At 38.3% G+C, this 19,905-nt stretch overlaps 1 protein-coding gene across 1 annotated transcript in view; it reads left to right on the plus strand.

Moving 5' to 3' along the window:
- The window catches only part of OPHN1 (oligophrenin 1), a 611,865-nt gene that overhangs the window by 190,286 nt on the left and 401,674 nt on the right, over positions 1–19,905 (plus strand). Inside the window, exon 3 of the mRNA XM_060138347.1 lies at positions 2,335–2,430. Coding sequence (XP_059994330.1) covers positions 2,335–2,430 — 96 coding nt within the window. The remainder of the gene's footprint in view (positions 1–2,334; positions 2,431–19,905) is intronic.

The raw sequence follows: 19,905 nt of genomic DNA on the forward strand, positions 1-19,905 counted from the left end.
AGTGGCCTTGTGGGTGGGGGTGGGGCAGTATCAGGGAGGATATAAGGATGAATTTACATGGTTTGGAGTGGTGCAGCGAATTTTAGGACGATAAAGAAATAAATGTCCCATCCATGATAAGCATTTCTAGGTTATGTGTTGATTCTTTGTAGTCAGGAAGTCACCCAACACATTAATCTAAACTATATGTCTTTCCTGGCATTTCCCTCAGTACAGAGGCCAAATAAATGAGACCTTCTTTCCATGAAGAGCTGTTAATTTGTGTTTGTATTTTTGTGCATGTGATTTGCTTCATGGTCTCATTTTTTGGGTTTGTTTATAAGGTGAGGATAGTAATACCTACCTTTAGGTACTTGGGAAGAGTAAATGAAAAGTGTTTGTGCAAAGTCCTTCATAAACATTTTCAGGCTCTGTGCAGATGTAAGGTAGTGTTTTGAAGTCCAAGAAATCTGGAGAAGAGTGTTGGTGCAAATAATGAGAAAGGGAATGAATATAACTCCTTTCTCACTCCATGCCTTTACTTACAAAATACTATAAATGTTGAAAATCATAATATTTGTGGTTTCTAAAATGTTCATATAATTCTAAATGAGGAGTGATTTATAACTGTACCTTGCTCAGCTCAATTTACGAAATCCTGGTATTTGTGAAAGGACAGTACAATGAATATCATATATAATTTCCCTGAGTAAAACAGAGCACATGGGAAACTCTGGCCTTGCATTTTTTTTGCTGCTGGCCAAAGAGGCCAGAGAAAAGTTTTCCAGATATGGAGGCAGTTTTGTGTTCTCTTTGCTGATGAAATGTGGAAGGCAGGGTGTGCATGCTCCTCTCACATTTATATGGCCTGATTTGAAGTGGAAAATGTGATTCTAAAATGTGGAAATTTGAAAACAAATGGTAACCTGGTCTGCAGTCTCCAATCTCTGTAAAGTATTATTATTATTGTTGTTATTATTGCCAATTATGTGTTCAGAGGGTCAAGGATCTAAATACTAAAAATAAGTACTCCTGAAAATGGGACATAGGCAAGAAGGTAATAAAATTCTTGGCGTGTTTATCTGCTCCAGACAAATGCCTAAGCATGTTTTATTGTTTTTAACCATGATAGCCTAACCATGATAACTTTTCATTGAAAGGACTATTGTTTGCATTGTCTCCCTTTCTGTTAGAGTGAGAGCAGAAACTTTCAGTAGCTTGTATATCTGATAGATATGAAGGTGGAGGATGATGAAGCTAAGGAGTGAAAGAAGAAATAGGAAAAGGGGGCCAAAAATTACCAAGAAGCTTGATCTTTCGTAGAATATGGTCTTAATGTGTTACTTTAGTTGGTGACAGCAGTGCTCCTCAAACTCTAAAGAGCATATGAATCCCCTAGGGATTATATAAAAATGCAGTTTCTGATTTTGTAGGTCTGGGGTGTGACCTGGGAATGTGTATTTCTATCAAGCTCCCAGGTGATGATGATACTGCTGGCCTGAGAACCACTCTTGGCATAGCAAGATTGGAGGTTTGGCTGGATATACTGGTGAATGTCATATTTTAAAAATTTCAATAAGGATAATTTGTCAAAAGCGTAGCTAATTATGATTTAATTTTATATCATCATTAAACTTCTGTGTAATAAAATTCAAAATCATTGACCAAAAATAAAAACATCTGTCTGGCCATACCACCCTCAATTTTTCATCAATTATCTCCTTATTTTAGGTCCCTTAGTGCATACTCTGTGAGCAAGTTAAATTTGTCCCTCTGCCAGATAGTATCTTAACCCAGGCTGCCATCTGGTTAATGTGTAAAATGTCCAGCTGTTACTACCTATGTTGTCACGGGAAATGCCCTAGAGATGCAGACAGACCACCGGGCTTCTAGTTACAGCTCTTCCAGATAGCTCTGGAACCTGGAGCTATTTTTTTCTTTGTACAATTATTGTGGATATTTCTTTGGTAGAGGTAAGAAAACGTCTAGTCCATTGTCCATAATAGGCACTCAATAAAGCTTAAGGAGACTCTCTTAGGAGTACAACTAAGTAGCTTTAGGTCTTACAGGCTTTGGGTAGAACAGGTCATATAGGACAGGGATTGAATATAAAACATGTACCATGACTTAAACAAAGGACTTCACTAAGCTGCCCTACTTCATCTTTAATGTGTGGTTTTAGTTGCTCAAATTTTCTACTGAAGGTCTGGTCTTTGGTTTAACGTCTTGCAATGCAACTTGCTACCTGCTAGGAGCACTTCCCTTTGTTTTTCTCCTGTCTGCTCTAACAGAGATGAGGAAATCAGACAAAAGGCAGCAGTATTGACCATTTCGCCTGTTTCCCTTCCTTTACAGATTACTCCTCTGCTGTTCAGAAATTTTCCCAAACGTTGCAGTCCTTTCAGTTTGATTTCATTGGAGACACTCTGACTGATGACGAGATTAACATTGGTAAGTCTTCAGCTACATATGGCCATGTGCCTCTCATAGCAGGTCTGAGAAAAAGCAACTTCCTTGGTCTGTGGGTATAGAAAACTTGGGCATCTTTAATCCCTGTTGTCCCCTGTTGTGCCAAGCTCCTGGGAGGCTGCTTAAGAAACATAAAGAAACATTCCCTTGTAGTCCCATTTCCTACTTACACAAAAGCAATCAAAAGATATCCCTTAAACCTCCACTGAGGTCTTTGACTCTGTCTGCAGGGGAATTTTTCTTTAAAGAATCTAACACACGAAAATAGATGTTTTTGTGAAGGATAAAGAGTGATTTTTTTTTGTTTTTTTTCGCAAAATAATTTAGAGTAAGGTTCTCCTAAGGAACAAATTCCCCGAGAAAGTTTAAAATTAGCATTTATATATGTACAGCTTTTAAGGCAACAGGAGATTTGGCATCTCTCTTTGGGAGCTGAACTTAATAACTCGCTTTGTGAGCTGCATGATGTTGGACAAGATATTTCCTCTCTCTGAGCCTTAGTCTTGTCCTCTGTAAAATGTGGTTAATATTTATCTCTCAAGGATGTTACAATTAGGAGATTGAACAGTGGAAGTAAGAACTTTGTGTTTGTTATGAAGTTAATTATGGCCCTTGGGCCAATATTCTCTGCCACATTTTTTTGTAAATAAAGTTTTGTTGGAACACAGACTTAACTAGAACACAGTTAAATATTGTCTGTGGGTGATTTTGTAGTACAACGGCAGCATTGAGTAGTAGTGGCAGAGACTGCATGACTTTCAAAGCCTCAAATATTTGCCCTCTGGCCATTGAAAAAAAAAGTTTGGTAACCACTGAGTTAATTGTCGTGGTCCGAACGTGCATTGGAAAAGAATTTCCAGACACAGGGCAGAATGTAAAGAAGGTAGAATTTATTAGAGGGAAAGGTCGCTGCCAGAACGGCAGCCCGACTTCCTAGTAGTCTGGGAGAGTCGAGCCGGAACATGTGCTATTGATTAGTTTTTATAGCCAGAAAACAAAGGAATGGTCCGAGGTGAAAATTTCATTTACTTATTGGTCGAGGCACATATACCTTCCTTCTATAGGGTGCGAGTGAGGCAGGGCATATGCCTTTCCTTATTTGGGACAGGTCCAGTTGCCCAGGTGGGCGTCGCCCAGGTGGGCTCAGGAATTTTGTAACCATCCTGACATGGTGGGGTGGGAGACTAAGAGTCGGGTAGGGGGTGTAACGCTGAAACTTTTTCAGGCAGGGTTGTCCTTTGTCCTTGAAGTACCATTGTCCTTGCAGTACCACATTAAAGAGTTAGTGTAAAGCATTTGCTAGATGAGAGCACAGAAATAGTGTGAACGATCTAATGTCACCAAAACAATTATATTTATGAGCCCAAGAACTAAAATATAAAATGTATTATTATTATATTAAATGCTCTTTGCAGTAAATATGAATAATATATAAAAATATAAAGTTACCTGTAATAATAAGATATTTCAGCACAGAAGCAATGTATTGGATGTATTGGCATATTGTCTTTTAACTCTCTTTTGTACATGTATCTGTTTTGTGTATGTGTAATTTAGTTCATACTAAATACATAATTTTATCTAATTTCAACCTGACATTTCATCAAGTATTTTCTCATGTCATTTAAAAATTTTCATAAGCTTCATTGCATGGGACAAGGACATTGTTTTGTTCATTACTATTTCCCTAGCATGTAGAGGAGTACCTAGCATATAGTAGATGCTCAATACATGTTTGTTGAATGAATGAGTAATGGATGCATTTGAGTTTCATTATTATAGGAGCTATACTTTATATACTCTTCAACTGTTGTTAGAAATTTAACTTTTTTCCAATTTTTCATGTTTATAAATCATACTGCAATGAGTATTTTTATGAGGTTGATGACTAATGTTTTGGATAAATGTGGCAGTGTAACTAGTGAGGCAGACATTTGCATTTGGATTATTTCTTTATTCACTCCACTTCATTCTACTTCTGCAAATCTGTCTTGGTCTAAGGACATGGCTTATTTAAAAGTTAATATTGTGAGAGTCAGATAGTCCAAGTTTGAACTCTAGCTTTGCAGTTTATTAGCTGTGTAATCTTGGAAAGTGACTTCACCTCTCTAAGTGTTACATTTCTCATCTGTAATATGGGGATGAGGTGATCAATGCCATGTGTGCACAGTGCCTAAATAAATGTTAGCTATTTAATCATTATTATTATTATTATTTTAATCATTATTATTAATATAAGGTTTTGTTACTTTGTACCTTGCAATGGACTGAATGTTTTTGTGTCTTCCACAAATTCATACGTTGAAATTCTAACCTCCAATGTGACGGTATTAGGAGGTGGGGCCTTTGGGAGGTAATTAGGTCATGAAGGTGGAGCCCTCATGGATGGGATTAGTACCCTTATAAAAGAGACTCCAGAAAGCTCTCTCACCCTCTTTCCATCATGTGAGGATACAGTGAGAAGTTGGAAGTCTGCAACCTGGAAGAGAGCTCTCAGGAGAACCTGACCTTGATCTCAGACTTCTAGCCTCCAGAACTGTGCAAAATAAATTTCTGTTGTTTATAAGCCACACAGACTATGGTATTTTGCTATAGTGTCCTGAACTCAGTTAAACACGAATTGGTACTGAGAAGTCCGGGGTGCTGCTATAACAAACACCTAAAAATGTGGAAGTGGCTTTGGAACTGGGTAATGGGCAGAAGCTGAAAGAATTTTGAGGTGCATGACAGAGAAAGTCTAGATTGCTGTGAATGGAATTTTAAAGGTGATTCTGGCAAGAGCTCTGAAAGAAGAAAGAGTGGTAGGGAAAGCTTCAGTCTTCTTGGAGAATACCTAAGTAATCATGGACAGAATATTGGTAGAAATATAGATGGTAGAGTCCATTTTGAGGAGGTCTCAGACAGAGAGGAGGAACATGTTATGGGACAATGGAGAAAGGTGATCCTTGTTATAGAGAGGCAAATAATTAGGCTGCACTGTTTGTGTTCTAGTGTTTTTTTGGAAGGTGAAACTTTCAAGCAATGAAATTGGATATTTGGCTAATGTGGTTTCTAAGCAAGTGTTAAAGGAGTGGCTTGGTTTACCCTGACTGCTTATACTAAAATGTCAGAGGAGAGAAATGAAGAGAAGGTGAAATTTTTAAGCAAAAAGGAACCAGAACTTAAAGATTCATCCATATTACAAAAAATGAGAAAGTGTATTTGGAAGAAAGCACTAAAGGTATGGTAGACGTACCATTTGATAAGGAGATTAATGTGGGTGTGAACCATGGATTTAATCAAGTATCTCAACAAAAGCTAGGAATAAAGATGGGATTATACCAGCAGAAACACTGCCAGCTAGGACTAAAGGAAACAGAGAAAACAAGACAAAATGAAGGAAAACTTATTAGATCCTATAGGACCAGACCATAGAGCAATGTGAACCTGCACTATTCTTCTTCAAAACAAGGGAAGAAGGACCCTGAAGGTGATTCAGAGATCATCAGGGCTGCCACTCCCACCCCAGGTGTAGGGGTACGGCCACTCTGCAGAATCCTGAGGATACACACAAACCTCTCTCCCCATGCCTCTTCCAGACAGAGAACCAAAATGTGTGGGGCCACTGCAGAGAGCCACAGTGTGGGCAGCCCTCCACCAAACTGTGGGGGTGATGTTGCTACTCCAGTGGGTCCAGAAGGCTAGACTGCTGCCACAGTGGGTCTAGAAAGCAGAGCATCAAGCCAAAGAGCATTGTTCTCAAGACTTAAGATCATATGGAACTTGCCTTGCTAGATTTTGGGCTTGCTTGGGACCTATCGTTCCTTCCTTCTTTCTTTTTGGAGTGGGAATGTCTATCTTATGCATGTCCCATCATTGTATTTTGGAAGCACATAAGTTGTTTGTTTTCACAAGTTCACAGCTAGAGAGGAATTTTGCCTCAGTATAATTTGTGCCTTGAGTCTCACCCATATTTGATTTAGATATTTAGATGAAATTTTGGACTCTAGACCTAAAAGTTGATACTGGAATGAGTTGACTTGTAGGGCTGTTGGGATGGAATTAATATATTTTACATGTGAGAAGGACATGAATTTTATGGAGCAGGGGATGGAATGCAACAGACTGAATGTTTGTATCTCCCCCAAATTCATGTTAAAAGCCAATCCCCAAAGTGATGGTGCCAGGAGGTGGAGCCTTTGGGAAGCAGATAGATCATGAGGGTAGAACCCTCATGAATGGTTTTAGTGCCCTCATGAAAGGGACCCCAGAGAGCTCTCTAGCCCTCTTTCCATCATGTTAGGATACAGCAAGAAATCAGCAGTCTATAAGCTGAAAGAGGGCATGCTCCAGAACCCAACCATGCTGGCACTCTGATATTGGACTTCCAGCCTCCAGAACTGTGAGAAATTTCTATTGTTTATACATGACCCAATCTATGGTATTTTATTATAGCATCCCAAACTAAACATATTTCTTTCTTAAAAATAACTACTACTTGCCTATCAATTGGTAACCTTGAAGACTGCAGATGCATGGTATGTGGAATTTCGTAAATATGTCTTTTTTCTACTAAAAAAATGTCAGACTAGGCTTCCCTGGTGGTGCAGTGGTTGAGAGTCCGTCTGCCGATGCAGGGGATGCGGGTTCGTGCCCCGGTCCGGGAAGATCCCACATGCCGCGGAACAGCTAGGCCCGTGAGCCATGGCTGCTGAGGCTGTGTGTCCGGAGCCTGTGCTCCACAACGGGAGAGGCCACAACAGTGAAAGGCCCGCATACCGCAAAAACAAAAACAAAAAAAGTCAGACTTTGAACATGTGCCCATTTTCCCTAAAGCCAACCAACAGATCTGAGATGTGTCCCATATCTTCTTTTATGTTGAACTTTGTGCTTCAACTCTCTCACCCCTCTGAAACCCACCATAATTGTCAACTAGTACCAGCAGCATAAAAGAGTGTGTGAGCTTGAGCATAATGGCTTATAAACAAAAATAAAAATGACCCCCTGGTGCTGCCAGGTTCTTGTTGATGTCTGCTGGCTGTGACACATTTGCTTCTTAATGTATGCTTTACAGTAACCCTTTGACTCAGTTATCATTTGCCTGCCAATTCCAGAAACTCCTAGTTATCATCTGACCATTGCTTTTAGTGATGCTGACTCATAAACTAATGTTTATTGACGGGGACTGAAAAGAGATTTTGAGAATTTCAATGGCCTGTCATAGTCATTGGCTTTGTTGATTTTGTCATTTTGAAAGCTGGGACGTGTGGTGTTAGTGAGGCGAACAACCGATGCTCCACCGGCTGAGGCTGAAGCTCCTTAGAGGCTCTGAGAAGCAATCTTGGAGATCCTACTGGGAGGCTATTGTTGGGAAAGAACAGTTGCTTTGGAAGTGGAAAGAACAGAGTGTGCCATGCCCTCCAATTGCCAGTACTACTGGCCCTTCTGTTTCACTGGAAAAACTGGTAAAGGTACAGTTAGGATGGAATTTTGGGCTGAGCTTTTAGATTTCACATTACATGTGAAGAGGGCCTTGCAGTTCTCCCCATAATAGATTTTTCATGGTTGCTGCAAGAGGTAATCAGTAGCATTAACCCCATTGTAGATTCCAGTTGTGTAACAGAGATGGTAGTGATTCCTAGGGGATGTAAGGGAAAGCCTGAAGCTTCTCTGAAGAGTTCCTTCCCTTGATGGTCAGCTCTTGGACCTCACAGTCTGTGTACAACAGAGACAAGTGGGAGGAAGTATCTCACTGCCCTGACCATGACATTTGTCACTGCTTTAGAGTGCGACATCTGTGCTTTCAATTAGCATTGCCTGGCCTTTTCTCTACCTCTATGGCCCAGTAACAAAAGGAAATGACAAGTGTTTAGGTAGTGTTGTATCTCCTTCAGATTTGAGTTTTATTTATTGGCTATGAGATCTTGGCAAAATTACTTGAGCTTGTTGGGTCTCTGTTTTCCTCATTTGTAAAGTAGGCAGTATAACCTACTTCCCAGAATTGTGAGGAGTAAATCAGATAAATACATGTATACATGTATCAGAGGGTGTATATAAATCATTTGTCTCAATTCCTGGTGATCCTACTAGGAAGGTGGTAGAACCTAATTTTTGGAGAAAGCTGTTAGTTTGAAACTATATTTCCCGAGTTAACTACAAGAGGAAAATGTAAAATGAGATGTCAGTGTTTACAGGGATCTAGTTCAGTTATTCCTAATATAGCTTTGTATCAGAATTACCTGGAGAGCTTGTTGATCCAGAGTCTCAGGACCCGTGTTAGGTGAAATGAATCAGTTTGCTTGTTTATGCCTGGAGAAAGAAAATGCAGTGATTTTAAATCTCAGACTGCAAATCAAATTTCTAGTCTAGTCATCAACATATTTGAAGAAACTCCTTTGTGGACCAAGCAGATTGATTTAAGGTCAAACTTGCAGGTAGAAAGTTCCATGAGCCACCCATTACTGCTTTATAGGAGCAGAGGACTCAGGTAAAATTCTACATTATCTATTACCCCAGCCCCCACACTTTTATTCAACATGAATATTATTCATTGCTGATAGTTCACAGGCAATCATAAACCTGATTGGGATGCAGCAGGGCTTAAGAAATAGTTGCTTGAGGACTTTTGTTGGTGTTTTTCTGACCACCTTTTGAGGTTGCAAAGGTCAGTTGTTTTAGGGTCCTGAAAATCAGACATCCTAAAAGAAGAGGTATACCCTAAATGAGAAAGAAAAATATTAATATAAAAGTTAAAATTTTTTTAAAAATTTTATTTATTTTTTATTGAGGTATAGTTGATTTACAATGTTGTGTTAGTTTCTGGTATACAGCAAAGGGATTCAGTTTTATACACACACACACACACACACACACACACACACACACATATATATATTCTTTTTCATATTCTTCCATTATGGTTTGTTACAAGAAATTGAATATGGTTCCCTGTGCTGTACAGTAGGACTTTGTTGTTTAACACAAAAGTTTGTATTAAAGAAAAGAGCCAGGAGTTGAACACTGAGGGTCCAGTGATTTCTAAGTGGTCAGTGGTGGAAAATTTTTTGATTATGTAGTGCCGCTCATTGGAGTTTCTTGAACCTCTCAAGGTGGGATGTCAGTCCTCTTTGTGATATTGTCCACATTCCTGGCAATCTTTCATATAAGGGCATATATGAATTGAGCATTTCACCTGACTTCCTTAGTCCAGACAGTGGTTTGTCCAGGGAAAATTCTAGCCCAGTGCATGGTCTGCTGTGGTGGTGAGCACTTAGAGGTTTATATCAAGTCATCGGGTTTCAGTTCACAGGTCTTCTTCATATCATGGGGAAAGGGTCAGTTACAAGGTGACCTGGAATCCTTATAGGGATATGGATCATCAGGTCTTAGTTCTCCATGACTCCAGATCATATGGGAAGGGGAACATTGGAATTGCTAGTTTGGAGGATTATAACTAGATATTGGAAAAAATAGAAGGGATTGAAAATTTGCTAAATATTTACAAATTGGGAAAGTTGGCTGGATCCAGTTCAATTTACAGATAGATACCAAAACTGTTTTTTTTGACAAGAGGAGGAAGTCGTTTAAATCTCAACCAGATAAGACAGGGTGTGCATGTTTGTAAGTTACCCTCAATTAACAAGAGATGCAAAAGTTCAACTAGCTCAAAGACAACAGGGCAAAACTCTGATAATCCAAAAGGGTGTGCTATAGACAATGCATCATTTTCCATTGAAACACAAAAATTCTCCCTTTTGATGAAAGTTAATCTCAAAGAAAAAATATTCTTGATTTAAAAAATAAGGCTGGTCTCATGAGATTTCGCCTAATTATTTGCACTCACAACAAGGATAATTATTTGCCATATGGGTCTATTTAAGTTTGCTTTGCTGGAAGTTTTCAAAAAGAATCTAAGATTGGATTTTTAAAAGCCCTTTGAGGCTAAGAAGCCAAGCCAAGAATTATCCACCAGATTTCACCTGCAGTACCTAAAAATTTGGGTGGATTCTTCTCTAGATACCCAGCATATCCTAAAGTTTTTGTGTCTGCCAGGAAGAGACTTTCCTTACTCACCTATAAGGCCAAGAACTCTGTAATACAGGTGTCAGCCTGGTTTTTCCACGAGGGCTTTGTGAGCATTGTTGGCTCCGTAAAGTCAACCTTTCTCCTTAAAAGTATCTGGTCATATCTGATTCAATGAGCATCATTTTCATATATGTCATTCCAGGTAAGGCCTTGGTTGCAAAAACCAGTGTTCCAACCCTTTCCTGATAATAAAGAGGACAGACTCTAATTAAACCTATGTAAATAATTTTATTGTTATGGAAATAAGAATAATATGAGTTTCTGAATCCTAGATGGGATTAGGCAGAGATAATGCCACTTACAAATGTCATTTACAAATGAATGTCATTTCATTTCAACTTACAAAAACATAATATTCTAAATTGTTATGAGTTATAGACAACTTACAACATAAGAGAAATGGGTTCCTTATATATTCAAAAAATAGAACATTATAACATCAGTAATATTCCAAACAAAACCCTCAATCATCCTTCATTAGTTCATTCAGTCCTAAGTAGTTCTTGTTTTACTAGACCTTGCATTAGCAAACTCATGAATTCATTTGATTCTCAGAGTTCTCAGAATCCTGAATCAATTCACTGGTATGATCTCAAAGGTCATTAAAGGGTGCCATCAGAAACCTGTACACAAAAGGATTGGTACAGTGCTATTCTCTGGGGTTCTGAGAAAGTCCTTCTTTGTTAACAATGAAGTACTCTGCCCTGTAGACAATTACAAGTGCTTTTAGGGTTGCATTAGAATAAAACATAAAGTATCTATAGATGAGGAAGAGATTTACATAGCTGTGACTAACTTACTACTGGTAATTTTCAAAAGTGAAAGATATGATGAGAGTTCATTATAAGAATAATAATGCAACTGACAAGGACATGTGGCTATTTCTGTGGTATGCAGAACAAGATAAATATTAATCCAGAAAAGGTATTGGACAAAATATTTGTAAACATAATGATGTCTATGTCCAAAGAAGAGTGGATATTACATCTAATTTATAAAAATGGATGAATACAATATTTACAAAAAATCTTCAGATATACGGTAATTATAGTGGCATAATATGCCAACCATATAGTTAGAATATACCAAGAATACATTAAGAATATCATGTAATGAGAAAAAATGATCTGGAGTACTCCTAAACATCTCTATATTAATAAGATTCCAAAGGTAAGAGAAATGAGTGCCCAATTAAAACCACTGATTTGAAGATGCTGATTTCAAGTTAAAGAATTAATGTTATAATTAAGCTACCATTTAAAATAAATTGCAACTAATGACACTATACTGTTTTGTAATATCAGGCAAGGTAGCACCAGGATTCTGATAAATAGAAACATATCATGGACAATGAGGGCATTGACAATTTTCTAGGAGCTTCCTGTACAGCATATAATATCTATAATATGTGTATTAAAACATTTTACCTATCAGATTTAACCCAGGGAAGGCTAAGAATTTCTTTTGATTTGACAGTGCTTCCTGTGCAACTCAAATGATAAAATCCAAAGTACCAAAACTGTGCACTAGCTAGTTTAAGGAGTTCATTGTATTCAGACTGTTACCATAGGGAAAACCTTCATTAATGAGGAACATTTTAAAGAAAAGGAAGGAAACTTGGGGGTATTATAGAGGCAGATAAACAAGGAAGTCATCTGTGAGTCTTATGGGAGTCATGAGGGAGGATGGAGATGGTCCTTTGTGGTTTACTTGTTTTTCAGAACATGAAAGGGTGTTTCTTAATAGTCTCTGCTGTCCTGGAGCCCAGGGTTCAAAGTAAGTTCAGCATTGTCAGTGATCTAGGATTCACAAAGCAGGGCATAACCCAGAGTGCTTTCAAAGAGAAGTGTCAGCTCCCAGGGCCCTCTGAGTTCTTCCCATGGAGGTGTTGATTGAAAAGATGACACTCATGCAGAATGAGGAGACTGCAAGGCATGAGTGTCACCCTCTCCAATTCTCATGAACTTTTCATACCCTCCTGCCATGCTTCCCATCTAACTTATCTGTAGACTGCTGCTTAGGTGCCAGCTAGCATTGAGTATGTGGTCTAAAACAATCCCAACACATTCCTGATTGTGGACTGTGAGATTAGGTGAAGTGAATGTCAGTTTCCCAGGAACGTCCTTCAAGAGGCTCAGGCTTCAGGCCTGCCTGCCATTCACTCCTGCCCCATCATAAAGGTCACATAGACTCTTGTAATTGCACTCTCTGAGCTTTGCTCTCTATCTTGTCTTTGCCACTATCTTATATCCCTGGTAATGACCCTTCTAACACCTTGGCTCACTGGTTCTCTATGGAGAGTTGATAGGAGTTAGGCACATGGTCTTTTAGGTGGCTGGATCTGGGTACAGATTTTGACCTATCCATTTGTTAGCTATGTGATCTTAGTTTTCATTTTTTTTAAAAAATATTGAGTTTATTGGCATTTCTGCATTATAATAAAAATGTGGAAAAAGAGAACACAGAATATTAAAAGTTTCATTTGCTGAGTACCTACTATGCGAAAATTGTTTGCATGCATGATCTAATATTCAGAGCAATTCTTAAGAGGTTGACTGAGGCTAAGAAAGGTTAAGGGACTGTTTGCAGATGACATGATACTATACATAGAAAGTCCTAAAGATGCCACCAGAAAACTAGTAGAGCTCATCAATGAATTAAGCAAAGTTGCAGGATATAAAATTAATATACAGAAATCTGTTACATTTCAATACACTAACAATAAATTATCAGAAAGAGAAATGAAGGAAACAATCCCATTTACCATTGCATCAGAAAGAATAAAATACCTAGGAATAAACCTGTCTAAGGAGGTAAAAGACCTGTACTCGGAAGACTATAACACACTGATGAAAGAATTTGAAGATGGCACAAACAGTTGGAAGTATATGGACTGGAAGAATTAATACTGTCAAAATGCCTATACTACCTGAGTCAATATACAGATTCAATGCCATTGCTATCAAAATACCAGGGACATTTTTCACAGAACTAGAACAAATAATTTTAAAATTTGTATGGAAACACAAATAGCCAAAGAAATCTTGAGAAAGAACAACAGATCTGGAGGAATCATGCCTCCCGACTTAAGACTATACTACAAAACTACAGTCATTGGCACACTATGGTACTGGCACAAAAACAGACAAATAGATCAATGGAACAGTATAGAAAGCCCTGAAATAAAACCACGTGCTTATGGTCAATGAATATATGACAAAGGAGACAAGAATATACAATGGAGAAAAGACAATCTCTTTAATAAGTTGTGCTGGGAAAACTGGACAGCTACATGTAAAAGAATGAAATTAGAGCATTCTCATAACACCATATACAAAAATAAACTGAAAATGGGTTAAAGACCTAAACGTAAGACCGAAACCATAAAACTCCTAGAGGAAAACATAGGCAGACCACTCTTTGACATAAATCATAGCAATATTTTTCGCATCTATCAACTCCAGCAAAGGAAATAAAAGCAAAAAAAAAAACCAAATGGTCCTTAATTAAACTTAAAAGCTTTTGCATAGCAAAGGAAACCATTGACAACATGGAAAGTCAACCTACCAAATGGGATAATATATTTACAAATGATATGCCTGATTAGGGATTAATATCTAACATATATAAACAGCTCATACAACTCAACATTAAAAAAAAAATTAAAAATGGGCGGAAGAACTGAATAGACATTTTTCCAAAGAGGAAATGCAGATGGCCAAGAGGCACAGGAAACAATCTCAGCATCACTTACCATCAGGGTAATTGAAATCAAAATCACAATAAGATATCACCTCACACCTCTCAGAATGACTATCATCCAAAAGAACACACATAACAAATGTTGGCAAGGATGTGGAGAAAAGAGAACCCTTCTACACTGTTGGTGGGAATGTAAATTGATGCACCACTTTGGAAAACATTATGGAGGTTTCTTTAAAAAAATGAAAAGTAGAACTACCATATGACTCAGCAATTCCATTCATGGGTATACATCTGAATAAAAAGAAAACACTAATTTGAAAAAATACATGCACCGCAAAGTTCATAGCAGCATAATTTACAATTGCCAAGTTGTGGAAGCAACCTAAGTGTCCATCAACAGATAAATGGGTAAAGAAGTTGTGGGGTATGTGTGTACACACACAGAAACACACACACGCACACAAAATGGAATACTACTCAGACATAAAAAGAATGAAATTTTGCCATATGCAGCAACATGGATGGACCTAAGGATATTACGCTAAATAAAATGAGTCAGAGAGAGAAAAACAAATACTATGTGATATTACTTATATGTGGAATCTAAAAAATACAACAAATTAGTGAATATAGCAAAAAAGAAGCAGACTCACAGATATTGAGAACAAATTAGTGGTTACCAGTGGGGAAATGGAAGGGGGGGCAATATAAGTGTAGGAGATTAACAGGTACACGTTATTAGGTATAAAATAAGCTACAAAGGTATATTGTGCAACAGGGCATATAGCCAATATTTTATAATAAGAATAAATGGCGTATAACCATTAAAAACTGTGAATCACTGTATCCTACACCTGTAACTTATGTATTGTACATCAACTATACTTTAATTAAAAAAAAAGAAAAAGAAACTTGCACAGGTTAATATAGCTAGTAATTAGCATAAGTGGGATTTTAAATCAGTTCTTCTTGCATCTAAAGTTTATATGTATATATACATATAAACTTATGCCTTCCACTCAAAGAACCACAATTGTGGTCTGAAGGAACAGCTGTGAGACCTCTTTACATGGCTCCCTGTGAGCAAGTGAAACTAGACTAAGAGCAAAGGAATAAAAGGACATCAGAGTCCAGGAGTCTATGTGACCTGGTGGGACCCCTTGCCCAGGAGCTCCCTTGCCTTGCTTATGCCTGAGAGGAGCTGGGTGCAGCACTTCTCCCCACGTCTGCCCACAGAGCTGAGGTGTCAGCACAGCCATTTCACTGTGCTAGGAACTCTGGTCTAAAGTGCTAGCAGCAAGGCTTCTGCACACAGCACCCTATAGACAAGTGAAACTGGACGAAACACAAAGAAGAGAGGCCTTGGAACTGACTGTCCTCACTCCTGTTTCCTGTGAAGAATCCCAGGATTTAACCAGCCCTCTGGCCAACTAAGCCTCTCCATGCAGAACAACTGAACAACTGCAGAAGAAGCTGGTTATTTGGGCCATCTGGACGTTTACCTGAAGAGCAGCCAGATCAAGTTGGCCAGGGTCCATCTGAGTATAACAAGTCAGCTCACTGGGCCAAGCAAATCCTTCAGTTCAATTTTGCTTTCTGCATTTGATTTGTTTCTGGTTTTATGTAATTGTTAGTTTAGTTTTTAGTGTTTGTATTCGTTTTTGGGTTTCTTTATTGGTTTGGTTGCTCTCTTCTTTGTTTTCTCTTTTTCTTTTCTTTCTGTGAGTGTGTGTATGTTTTTGTTTTTGTTTTGTTTTGTTTTGTTTGCGATACACGGGCCTCTCATCATTGTGGCCTCTCCCGTTGCGGAGCACAGGCTCTGGACATGCAGGCTCAGTGGCCATGGCTCATGGGCCCAGCCACTCCGCAGCATGTGGGAATCCTCCCGGACTGGGGTACGAACCCGTGTCCCCTACATCGGCAGGCGGACTCTCAACCACTGCGCCACCAGGGAAGCCCTAGTGTGTGTATGTTTGTCTTGGGGTTTTGTCTCTCCATTTATTTATTTTTCTTCTTCCTTTTATTCTACGCCGTGCAGCTTGCAGGGTCTTGGTGCCCCGGCTGGGGAAAAGGCTTGAGGCTCCAAGGTGGAAGAGCTGAGTCCAAGATGTTGGGCCACCAGAGGACTCCCGGCTCCATGGATATTAATCATTGAGAACTCTCCTAGAGATATCTGTCTCAGCACTAAGACCTGGCTCCACAAAAGGGCTGGCAAGCTCCAGTGCTGGACGCCTCATGCCAAACAACTAGCAAGACAGGAACACAATGCCACCATTAGCACACAGGCTACCTACAGTCATACTAAGCTCACAGACATCCCAAAATACACAAACGGACATGGCCCTACCCATCAGAGGGAAAGGATCCAGCCCCACCCACCAAAACAAAGGCACCAGTCCCTCCCACCAGGAAGCCTACACAAGCTTCTGGACCAACTTCACCCACTGGGGACAGTCAACAGAAGTAAGAGGAATTATGACCCTGCAGCCTGGGGAAAGGAGACATCAAACACAGTAAACTAAACAAGATGAGAAGACAGAGAAATATGCAGCAGATGAAGGAGCAAGGTAAAAACCCACCAGACCAAACAAATGAAGAGGAGATTGGCAGTCTACCTGAAAAAGAATTCAGAGTAATGACAGTAAACATGATCCAAAATCTTGGAAATAGAAGGGAGAAAATGCAAGAAACGTTTAACAAGTTCCTAGAAGAACTAAAGAGCAAACAAACAATGATGAACAACACAAGAAATGAAATTAAAAATTCTCTAGAAGGAATCAATAGCAAAATAATGGAGGCAGAAGAGTGGATAAGTGAGCTGGAAGATAGAATGGTGGAAATAACTGCCATGGAGCAGAATAAAGAAAAAAGAATGGAAAGAATTGAGGACAGTTTCAATTGAAGACAACATTAAATGCAAGAACAATCAAATTATAGGGGTCTCAGAAGAAGGAAAGAAAAAGAAAGGATCTGAGAAAATATTTGAAGAGATTATACTGGAAAACATCCCTAACATAGGAAAGGAAATAGTCAAGTCCAGGAAATGCAGAGTCCCATACAGGACAAACCCAAGGAGAAATACACTGAGACACATATTAATCAAACAATCAAAAATAAAATACAAAGAAAAAATATTAAAAGCAACAAGGGAAAAGCAAGAAATAACATACAAGAGAATCCCCATAAGGTTATTAGCTGATTTTTCAGCAGAAAGTCTGCAGGCCAGAAGGGAGTGGTAGGACATATTTAACGTGATGAAAGGGAAAAACGTACAATCAAGATTACTATACCCAGCAAGGATCTCATTCAGATTAGACAGAGAAATCAAATGTTTTACAGACAAGCGAAAGCTAAGAGAATTCAGCACCACCAAAACAGCTTTACAAGAAATGCTAAAGGAACTTCTCTAGGCGGGAAAAAGAAGAGAAGAAAAAGAGCCATAGAAACAAACCCACAACAATTAAGAAAATGGCAATAGGAACATACATATTGATAATTACCTTAAATGTGAATGGATTAAATGCTCCAACCAAAAGAGACAGACTGGCTGAATACATGTAAAAACAAGACGTGTATATATGCTGTCTACAAGAGACCCACTTCAGGCCTAGGTACACATACAGACTGAAGGTGAGAGCATGGAGAAAGATATCCCATGCAAGTAGAAATCAAAAGAAAGCTGGAGTAGCAATACTCCTATCAGACAAAATAGACTTTAAGATAAAGACTACTACAAGAGACAAGGAAGGACACTACATAATGCTCAAGGGATCAATCCAAGATGATATAACAGTTGTAAATATTTATGGAAGCAGCACAGGAGCACCTCAATACATAAGGCAAATGCTAACAGCCATAAAAGAGGAAATCGACAGTAACACAATAATAGTAGGAGACTTTAACACCCCACTTACCCCAATGGACAGATCTTCCAAACAAAAAATAAATAAGGAAACACAAACCTTAAATGACACATTAGACCAGATAAACTTGATTGATATTTATAGGACATTCCATCCAAAAACAACAGAATACATTTTCTTCTCAAGTGCTCACGGAACTTCTCCAGGATAGATCACATCTTGGGTCCCAAATCAAGCCTTGGTAAATTTAAGATAATTGAAATTGCATCAAGCACCTTTTCCGACCACAATGCTATGAGACTAGATATCAATTACAGGAAAAAAAAAACTAAAAAATACAAACCCATGGAGGCTAAACAAAATGCTACTAAATAACCAAGAGATCACTGAAGAAGTCAGAGAGGAAATCAAAAAATACCCAGAAACAAAAGACAATGAAAACACGATGATGCAAAACCCTTGGGATGCAGCAAAAGCTGTTCTCAGAGAGAAGTTTATAGCAGTAGAATCCTACCTCAAGAAACAAGAAAAATCTCAAATAAACAACCTAAACTTACACCTAAAGCAATTAGAGAAAGAAGCACACACACAAAAAAACCACACACAATGCTAGCAGAAGGAAAGTAATCATAAAGATTGGATAAGAAATAAATGAAAAACAAATGAAGGAAACAAGAGCAAAGATCAATAAAACTAAAAGCTGGATCTTTGAGAAGATAAACAAAATTGGTAAACCATTATCCAGACTCATCAGGAAAAAAGGGAGAATGCTCAATTCAACAGAATTAGAAATGAACAAGGAGAAGTAACTGATGCCTCAGAAATACAAAGAATCATGAAAGACTACTACAAGCAACTATGTGCCAATGAAATGGAAAACATGGAAGACATGGAAAGATTCTTAGAAAAGTACAACTTCGCTGTACTGAACCAGGAAGAAACGGAAAATGTGAACAGACAAATCAAAAGCAGAAAAATTGAAACTGTGATTAAAAATCTTTTAGGAAACAAAAGCCCAGGGCCAGATGACTTCACAGGCGAATTCTATCAAGCATTTAGAGAAGAGTTAACACCTGTCCTTCTCACACTCTTCCAAAATGTAGCTAAGGAACACTTCCAAACTCATTCAACGAGGCCACCATCAGCCTGATATGAAAACTAGACTAAGATGTCCCAAGAAAAGAAAATTAGAGGCCAATATCACTGATGAATACAGATGCAAAAATCCTCAACAAAATAATAGCAAACAGAACCCAACAGCACATTAAAAGGATCTTACACCATGCTCCAGTGGGATTTATCCCAAAGAATGCAAGGATTCTTCAATATACACAAATCAATCAATGTGATACACCATATTAAGAAACTGAAGGATAAAAACCCTATAAGAATCTCAATAGATGCAGAAAAAGCTTTTGACATAATTCAACACCCATTTATGATAAAAACCCTCCAGAAAGTAGGTATAGGGGAAACTTAACATAATAAAGGCCATATATGACAAACCCACAGCCAACATCATGCTCAATGGTGAAAAACTAAAACTATTTCCTCTAAGATCAGGAACAACAGTGGGTGCCCACACTCACCAATATTATTCAAAATTGTTTTAGAACTTTTAGCCACAGGAATCAGAGAACAAAAAGAAATAAAGGAATCCAAATTAGCAAAGAGGAAGTAAAACTGTCACTGTTTGTGGATGACATGATACTATACATAGAAAATCCTAAAGATGCCATCAGAAAACTATTAGAGCTAATCAATGAATTTGGTAGAGTAGCAGGATATAAAATTAATGCACAGAAATCTCTTTCATTCCTATACA

This window comes from Lagenorhynchus albirostris, chromosome X (assembly GCF_949774975.1).
Source record: "Lagenorhynchus albirostris chromosome X, mLagAlb1.1, whole genome shotgun sequence".
Taxonomy (NCBI): domain Eukaryota; kingdom Metazoa; phylum Chordata; class Mammalia; order Artiodactyla; family Delphinidae; genus Lagenorhynchus; species Lagenorhynchus albirostris.